This window comes from Xyrauchen texanus, chromosome 15, assembly GCF_025860055.1.
Source record: "Xyrauchen texanus isolate HMW12.3.18 chromosome 15, RBS_HiC_50CHRs, whole genome shotgun sequence".
In the NCBI taxonomy this organism is placed as follows: domain Eukaryota; kingdom Metazoa; phylum Chordata; class Actinopteri; order Cypriniformes; family Catostomidae; genus Xyrauchen; species Xyrauchen texanus.
In genome coordinates, this window is record NC_068290.1 from 6,541,811 (window position 1) to 6,551,980 (window position 10,170).

The 10,170-nt window shown below is 36.4% G+C and overlaps 1 protein-coding gene across 6 annotated transcripts in view; it reads right to left on the minus strand.

Moving 5' to 3' along the window:
• Positions 1-1,937, minus strand: part of syngap1b (synaptic Ras GTPase activating protein 1b) — a 172,420-nt gene extending 170,483 nt beyond the window's left edge. For all 6 annotated transcript variants that reach the window (XM_052144284.1, XM_052144282.1, XM_052144281.1 and 3 more), the window contains exon 1: positions 1,715-1,937. In XM_052144284.1, the coding sequence (XP_052000244.1) occupies positions 1,715-1,736 (22 nt within the window). In that variant the 5' untranslated portion in view covers positions 1,737-1,937. The remainder of the gene's footprint in view (positions 1-1,714) is intronic.
• Positions 1,938-10,170: the final 8,233 nt, after the last annotated feature.

A 10,170-nucleotide genomic window follows, 5' to 3' on the forward strand; every position in this document is an offset into this window, starting at 1 on the left:
AAACAAATATATAAGGCAATTGAACTCTGACAGTTTTGTGGAATGAATAATAAACCAGCCTGATCTCATGAAAATGATGGGACTTTGTCAACATTTTTGCAAAATGACATTATGTCGTTCGCTATACGTTTCTGCATATCGCTGTGCCGTTTTGTGGTCCATTCTGCAGGTCATTATTGCTTATCGCGGCCCATTCGGCAGGTTTCGCGACCGACCCTCTGGCCAGTCCACCCCTGATCGGCCTCAAAGTGCGTCGGCCCACCGGGAAAATGCCCGGTATGCCAAATTGCCAGTCCAGCCCTGACAGATTTCATGAATATTGGAACCTTTTTTACAATGTGGACACAATCTTTACAGTATTCATGTCCATTCTATGGCCTAACCATGCATGCAGTGAACCATCCATACCATTTAAACAGAACTATTTAATGGGCAGCAAAAGTCTTGAAATGAGCATTGTATTATAACTTTCTCATTATGAGTCTGTTATGACAATATCTCTTGTCAATGAAACTATTGGAAACTATTTGGACCATCAGCGTTGGGGAGCAACTAGAAGCTTACGTGTGTAATTTTGTCAGGATTAAAATGATTGTATCCCACTTTAATTAGACACACAAGAACAAGAGAGCAAGAAAACATGAAAAACAAATCCATGAGAGAAGTGACTTTCCACAACAACCTGCCAACGACTTGGGTGGCAGTTGATTTTGAAACTCAGACACATTGTATTCCCAAAAATAATTTAGATTGCCACGCAAGGCCAGTCTTTGGACCAGTTACTTTTCTGCCCTGTCCCAAGTCTAATACAGACTTTCTTTTTCTTTCTATATATAATCATATCATATGAGGCCAGTTAAGCACACACAACTACCGTTTAGGCTCTCCTTTACAGCCTCTGCGATATTATGTAATAAGATTTCAATTTTTTCACCAGTGCCGAATGGACCTGCTGGACAAGACAAGAGCTTGTACAATGTCATGATATTCCTCCATATGGACATTAGTTTGAATAACTATTCCATCATATTTTAAGAAAAAAATAACCCAAATGTGATAAAACTAACAAGATATAAAACTCCAAAACACCATAGCACAGTCATTGCAGTGAAAATTAAACAATACATCTAAAATGATGTATGGATAGTCAGCACTCTTCCTATTGCTGAGTATAAAACAGCAATATACAGTATTTAATGACTGTTAAAAGTACTAATGTGCCTGCAATTGAGGATTGGTCACAGATATACTGTTGCAATAAAAATGGAAATGGCTCTAAGCTCATTCCTACCCCAAAGCAATGACATCTGCCAGTCAATTACTTCTTCAACTGCAAAAGCACATAAAGAAACAAACAAAAAAAGTATCTTCATGTAAGGATTTTTAGTCCAGTACTGTTAACCAGTGGCTGAGCCAATTCATGCTCATAATGCAATATGATTTATCTGGCTAGAGAGTTTCTAAGCATGGGGATGCATATGCAAGAGACACTGCCTGGTTTGTGTGTACTTAATTCTATTGTAAAATGTCATGAGGGGGCAGAGGGGTCTCTATTCCTCTTAATCACACACACAAACTGATTGACTTGAGCGTATTCGAGTGATAAAATGACAGCAGTCCTGCATCACACTGAGAGGGAGAGAACATCTCAAGCGCAAGAGGATGCTGAGGGAGGAACACAGGGGATGCAGCACAAATCCATCAGTCTTCTTACCTTGAAAGGGAACATATGACATGTTCCAACGGCATTGAACGTGCTCTCCGTGTCTCTTTAGTCTGTAGGCATGCGAAAATATCCTTTAGCAGTTAAACGAGGGGGGGAAATCCAGTTGGATCATGCACTGCGTCGACGCTGGAGTGATATTCCCGTAATGCAAAGGGGGGATCATGAAATCTCATCGTCCGTGATCGACAAGAGCCATTGGAATGACTGTAACCCAGCGTGAAATTGTGTTCACATCATTTATCACACGCGCACGCAAACAAGAGTGATGGAGAAGAGGAGAATGAGAGAGAGAGAGAGAGAGAGAGAGAGAGAGAAGGGGCGGTGAAGTGTGTATGCGTGAGCGTGCGTGTTTTCTAGTGTAGTTCAGTGTAAATGCACTGTGTGCCTCTGTAAATGAGATGAACACACACACACACAAAACGCGCGCTCGCCCGCGCGCTCTACAGATTCACGTGGCAATTTAAATGCTTGCATCTAACACATGCCCATCTACGCTTTCGGAGACACGCAGAAGGCTTATGAAAAGTACCACAAAGTATGATACCAACATAAAGGTATTCTTCGAAGTACCCTGACAGCCATGGTAATATCATAGTATAAAAATTACCTCTTGGTATTACCACAATCACTGTGCAGTGTTATGCAATTGGTTCAAAGAGTCCTAAAGAAACCCTACACCTACCCCTAAACCTTAACCCTATCAGTAACACAAACCTAAACCCAGGGGCAGACTGGGACTAAAAGAGCAGCCCACCACGCTCGGTCTGCAGCACACCTGCTCATTTTAAATAATAATAAAAAAAAATTACTATAGGATTTTGTCCTGAATTTATGGGTATTTATCCTAATAAAATAATCTATTTCTAAGACCATTTCATCACTTGATCATTTCATCCAACCCAATCTCATGAAAAGTAGTTCATAATTTACGAGTTTGTTATTTCGTATGGTCTCGCACCACGTTAAATTGTACGACTTAATGACGTGCAAGTTCCCGGATATCTACAGCAATGCGGAAGTAAGCGAGAGTTCCACGCACGAGGCGTTAAGGACATACTTATAAATATTATGACCTAACACAACTTATCTAAACTAAACCAACCAGTAGTGTGCTAGGAAGCTGTTGTGTGTGACAGAAGCAAGTAATTGCTGTGTTTTAGATAGAAACAATGTCCAGCGATATCATTGGCTGCAGTGAAAGTCGTAGGCATTCAAACGAATTAGACAAATTTAGAAAAGTCGTACGAATCCCGACGATTTCGCCGTGAGAGTGCTGATTTCATCACTTGCATAGTTCTGCCCAGAGGTTTGGACACGTCTGGCTGAATGAATGTTTCTCATGATCCGAAATGCCTAAATAATCTAAAGGCTCAAATGCTTGAAATTAGTTTTGTAAATCGAGCCTGTGGACTGGCGAGTTTAGGAAAAGCAGCCAACAAGTGAAAAATAATTTGGGGAATTATTCCTGTAGTGCTGTTTGAAGGTATCTATGACAGCATCCAAGACAGAATGGATTAATCTCACTGTCTAGGGGATAAACGTTAAAGGGGACGTGTTTTAAGTAACACAATAGCGTGGACAAAACCCCTCCCCTCATGTGGGGCACACTGGGCACTTCACCTGGGGCGAAGGAAATGAGATGCAATACTATTATTACCATAGTGTCCTGAAAATATATGCTACCTATCAGGATGTGCTACCAACGCTATGTTCCCATAGTTTTAGGGTTGGGGTTTGGGGAAGGGTTAGGGCTTGTACAGCCTCACACCATATCACACTATCTGATATTTATGCTGGTAGCACATCCTGATAGGTATTATCTGCCTGAAAAGATGTGCTACCTTGGTTTTTAACACATTTCATATTGTTGTAGTACATACCGACAGGTTCTCCCATGCCTCCCGAAATGTGCTACCCATGTTTTAACATCCTGAGCAGGTAGCACAGATTGTCAGAACACTGGCCCGTTGGTTTGTGTGGCCCTAGGCAAAATCATGACAACAGGCTTCCACCGGTGTGAAAATTGTCATAACTTTAAAACATCTATGGAACGTGATGAATTGATTTTTTTTTTAAGCTAAAGCAATAAAAATAAGCTCATTATAGCTCAGACAAATAACATGTCCATTAACTTTATTTTCCCAAACATGCAGATGTTAGGTTAAAATGGATATGAAAGTATTTAAAGATTTGAATCACAATTCAACTTTTTTCTAGAAGTGCAAATAAACTAGTGTCTCAGTTAATATGAGGTCAATGAAAGGACAAGAATAATAATTACAGCTTTACAAGATAAGAAAATGCTGTTAGACCAAAAAAGTATGTCACACCACAGAGCACTGCTGACAATGCTTGAAATTTCATGTCAACTACCCAACTACTGTCATTTTCTTTATATACAGTATTTTTTCCAACATTGCTGTCTGATTTTAACTTTTTTTTTTTTAATAATTTTTTAATAATTTAATAATTTTTTTTCTAATTTTTTTTTTATTTACAGTAAAAAAAAAAAAATTATAAATAAAAAAGAAAAAGGTTAAAACACCAGTTAAAATCAGACAGCAATGTTGGAAAAAATACTGTATATAAAGAAAATGACAATTTAAATAGCACCTATAAACACAACACCTCAAAAAAATGTATATAAAAATAAACAAATATAAATATATGTAAAGTATAAACATACCTCTTAGAGCGCAGATCTATGCAGATAGGATGGCTTGGTTATTTTGCATTTGAAAAGCTCATATTTTCAATCTGTGTACGTTTATATCGGCAGAGTCTGTATTCATTCCCCAGATTATTCTTGAGAAAATGTGACAATAGCCTTTGACAATTGCTGTTTTTGCCATCCTTTAAACAAAGTAAGCCTCAAAGACCCAAATAGCCATAAAGTAATATATATATTTTTTTTGTGGAAACACACCTCAATGCAACTCCTTTTTCACTGTATATCTTGACAGCAATTTCCTTGGCAATCATGATTTCAAGCTCGATTACACTTCCTATAGTGCCATCTAGCACTTTGCGCATATGTGACGCTCCTGTTCTACCCACTCCGTATGGGACTCGAACCGGCGTGTCAGGCATGGGAGGCGTGTGTGCTAAGGTCACTAGTGCACCTCTTGATGTGGGGGGGGGGTCCACGGGTATTGAGGTCACAAATATAATTGTCCTCTTTGGTCCTTTAAAATAGTAAAGGCTCTGAATGCAATCATTTTCTGAATAAAGGCTTTAAATACGATAAAGGCCCAAAATTATATATATATATATTTTTCTCACACAGTACAAGACTACCACTGTGTCTTCATTGCTAGCAATTTGCAATTTGCTCTACTTTGTGTTATAGATCATTTTCTAAGCTGATATCAAGTGCATTTTCTGAAAAAGGTACTTCAGAAACTTACCAGATAACCACATTCATTCAATTTCTTTACAATATACTCACATTCGCTCTTTGGCTTAAACCTGATATGATGAAAATGACTTGTGCCCCTCAATGTATATTGTGGCCCTGCCCATTACCCTTGTTGATTTGTGTGCGTTCCTGATGATTGAAAGTGTGTATTCATCTTGCCTTTGTTTAAACGTTTCTCATTGTTGCTGTGTAGAACTTATATGTTGAGTATAATTGTATATAAGAAAGTTTCCTCAGAATCGCGGAAGACTTCTATATATATATATATATAAAACAGAAATCATAACGTGCCATTATGCAAACTGTTGCAGAAATTGTTGAATATACCTGTATATATGTTTTCCACCTAATTTATTCTTTGTGTTTGTGCATTAAAATTGGCTAACAAATCTGTTCAATGTAGGCCTATGTATATTATCTCTTACATACCAGGTCTATTATAATTAGTCTAATGGAATATCTTTATCTATCCTTTTTTTACTGTAGTTTATTCTGTGTACAGTCCAAATGCCAGTATATTATTCATTTATAGTAGTTCTTTGTATATTTCGTTTAAGTTTTACAATGTCTATAAAGACATAGGTTACAGTGTATGAATTTTCAATGTTTAGTATCATCCCAAATGAAACACTTAAAGGGATAGTTCACCCAAAAATGAAAATTCTCACATCATTTACTCACCCTCATGCCATCTAAGATGTGTATTACTTTCTTCCTTCTGCTGACAAATTAAGATTTTTACAAGAATATTTCAGCTATTTAGGTACGTACAGTTGAAGTGAATGGGAATCAGGCCTTTGAAGCTCCAAAAAAGAGATAAAGGCAGCATAAAATTAATCCATATGACTTAAGTGGTTTAATCAATGTCTTGTCAAGCGATCCAATTGGTTTTGGGTGAGAATAGACCAAAATGTTACTCCTTTTTCACTGTACGTCTTGCCATTACATGTAGGGTTGCCAACTTTCTAGCAGTCAAATACGGGACATAGCAACTTTAAATACAGAACTCTTTTTTCCAGTGGGGCTTTAGCATGAGACACTGCGCAAAGGTTAAGAGGTCCACCTAAAGCTTGTTTACAATTGGAAAAACAGGGCAGACGAATACAAAAACATGTTCGTTGTGAACAGCCCCTAATACGCTTAAAGTGAAAACCGCTTTAAAACAACTACAGGAAAAATTATTTCTATCAATCTCTCACTTTTAATAAACTCTACTTTTTGTCAAAAGAATGAAGCTACAATCAATAAATAAAGACGATATTTTTCTGTCAAGCTTTTTCTTCCCCATAATTAACTTAAGCCTTTTTAATTTTTAAAGCTCGAAGAACCGGCTTCCTGTTAATAGACAGTTTGTAGACAGAAGGCTATATATATAACTTATGTGTCAAAATAGCATTTTATATTTAGTATAATACAAATACTAAAAAATAAAATTGTATCACAAAAAAAAAACATTTGTCTCAGTACAAGTCTTTATATTGGATTTTAATGGGAGAGAAAACACTTAAAGGGGTCATGACATGGGTTTTTTTATTGTATTATTATGTTCCCTTAGGTGCAATTATAGTATTAATATATTTTTTTTTAAGAAAAACTTTTAAAATCTAGTGATTTATGACCTTTTCCCACCCTGTTTCTCATCCTCTGATTCAAACAGTCTGTTTTGGGGGCGTTTTCCATTTAAGACTTCAGTGTTAACGCCCACTATTATGATTGGCTAACGTCAGTGCCTATGTATCAATTATTGACGCCCCCAGCCAGAACAATATGCAAGTAAACTAAGTAAAAACACTGTGATTATTCATAATGAATGAAATTGCGCTTTAAAAAGTAGTTTAAAGTTTAAAATAGATTACTTACAGTTTGCGTCGTCGTTGTTCCCAGAATAGTCTGCACGGACTTATCTTTGAGCAACAGTTTTCTGGCAAAGCCAGCATCATATTGAGATTTGTTCTCAAAACAGTCATCCTTAAAATGTACAGCACAAACGCTTAAGTTAACACTGCCGTGACTGGGACGTCCGCAAAAAATAAACTGCATCCATTTTTCCCTGACGTCTGGATCTTTCGGCAGCTTATTCAGAGGTTTTGTTTGACCACAGCCAGGAACAGCACATCTGTGTGGCATCGTAATTTTCCTGTGCACAAGTAGTCTCTGTCAGAGCTCGCTGTCCATCGACTGAACACTTGTGAGGCGCACGGCGATACTGAAATGAGCGTAGTTGTCTTGCGCTTAAAGCGTAGTTATCTTGTGCTGGAGGCGGTCATATGCAAACGCTGGTACGTCACTTCTAACCGTCACGTCACTTCTAACCATGAATCCAGAACGAGCTGTATTTTGAGCTTGATTAAATAAATGATTCGTTTAGAATGGGGAGGACGTCTTAAAATATTAAACTTGCAGGACGTTTTAATGATACAAAGACCTCTTATATACCAAAAGATCAAGGCAAATTTGGTTTCTCATGTCATGACCCCTTTAATATGAAATACACTGCAAAAAAATTGTTCTGTAAAATTATCGAAACATGATTTATTTACTTTTCAAACAAAATGGGATAAGATTTTGTCTTTTTTTAAGATAAATCTGACCAAATTTAGTGAACTTTTAGTTTTTAGTGAAAAAAACCTGCCAATGGGTTAAGCAAAATAAACGTATTTTCTCTTTGAATGAAGTTTATTTTTCTTACCTTATTGGCAAACAATTTTTTCTTGTTTTAAGCATAAATTGCACTGAAATTTATTACATTTCTTTCAAAACAAGACTTAAAATCTTATGCCAGTTTTAAGAATGTTTAAATATTTTTACTGGAAAACAAGACAAAATATTTTTTTGCAATGTATTGTATTTCTCCTTGGATTACAGTGTCATTTTGTCAGAAAATAGTGTTTATCACAAGGGAAATAAAAAAGTTATAGTTATAGTTTTTTACTAAACCTGTACTGTATTGAAGTCTACTTCAAAAAATGCTGCCGTTTTTCTCACCGTCATTTAGCTGAATCTCTCCTCCAGAAAGAGCACTGAAATATGCAATGTTATAGGTGAGGGTAAACTGGTTTTACAGTGTGGTTTATTTGGCCATGGAGTGTTGGTAAGGACATGGAGGCAGCATCCAGGTTTAAAGAGTTTTAATGTCCATCAAAGTATTTACATGGTGAACATGGTATTTGGGCATGTATGTGTATGTGTGGTCTAAAAAGACAGAGAGAAATATATAAATAAGATTTAGTGAACTAGAATAAACAGAATAACAGGACTGCAAAACACTGTAATGCAGCGTGTACGTGTACATGGCAGAGTACATTGTAAGACCGTATATAGAGAGTCATTTGGGTCACAGATTATATGTGTCATTTCTTGTCCTTTGTGGGCAGTTGTGTCGGTGTGTTTTGGTTTCCAGTATTTCTTCTTTTCTTGTTGGTCTCTTGTATCTTTCGAGTTTCAAATTGCATTATCAATCTTCACAACTCCAGACGTGGAGCTGCACCTCAAAAAAAATTAAAATAGGAAGTCAAATTTTACCTCACAACAAACCACAAGACTAGCTAGATGTACAGTATTGTAGAGTCCCAGCATAACTTTGTTCTTAGTTCTGATTGGCTGTTCAAGTTTCAAAGGATTGTGGGTACTTACATTTTTCTCTCAACAATCAGTAGAAGTGTACTGCGTTTTGTTATGCGCTTTTGTAAACTGTGATTATGTTGCAGCTGCAAAAGCTCCTTTGTCATTATTATGTATGCCTGTGTCCTGTCTTGTGATATAAATAAGGAAGAATTAGTTGATCCCCAAAATGTGTGTGGCAATTACATTATACTTGTATCACAGCGCTTACAAGGCTACACCATATTTCTTATATATTCTATTTTTAGTGCTATATTAGCTCTTATTTCATGAGTCTATTTATTTCTCTAGTCTAAAGATTCTCTAGAGAGCGGGAAACTGAGACGTGCTGCCAGGGCAAACAGAGCCAAAATGGCGCTCAAATCAGTCAATAGTAGTATTAACTTCAAACTGCCTGTAATACAATTCCGACAGGCCACTCTTTTTTCTTACTCATCTCTCTTCAATCATATTTCATATAAGCAGCTTACAATCAGTATAATACACAGAATAGGCTGGGCATAAACCTTCTGACAAACTTTATAACTAAATTGCCTCGCGTTTCATTTGATGTGGGCTCACCTGTGAAAGGAAGTTTGGTGGTGAATGCTTGTACACGACTGCCACCTGGTGGTCAAAACGCTATAGGCTACACATCAAATCTCACACACAATCCTTTTTGTATGCCTCTTTTAAAATCTTAGAAAATAAGAATAACATGACTGAAGGTAGACTAGAACTTTTATTATTCATATTTAACATCTACATATTTGTTTGACCATTTTGAACCAGAAAAATGAGGGGAAAATATGTTAAATGGTTTTATGATAAAACAAAACAAAACAGTACTATTAAATGTTTTTTAACCTAAGTTTACCGGCAGTGATAACTTTGGTGCCATCTCTTTTCCTCTTGTCTTTATGTCATTTTCCTTCTACAATATGAGTTGCACAACACTTTAAACCTGTTTGGTGCCTCTCTTTACATTTTACTGTGCGTAGTTTATTAATGCTCTATAAAAGACTGCTGAAGCTCGACAAGCATCAGAAATAAGGAAACTGAGAATTGGGTATGCTCATGTGAGAGTTTGAACACATAGTAACAATCATACCAAATTAAACCTCATTCAAATTATCTTCATACATACATTATCAGTCAAACATTTGTACAATATTTTCCACATAATATGGAACAAAGTGGACAAGTGCACATGTTTAACTTTTATACAACATAATGATATATTTTTTTATTTTTTTGTTAACATTTTAAGAGTCAACCTAGATTACATACAGTAAAAACGTAATCCTGACAGAAATGTCAAAGAATACATCAAATTAAACTAGGACTTGACTATAAAAGAGACTACAGTCAAATTATTCCAACTATGAACAAGCACATGGATGAAAAGAACAAACAATACATTCAT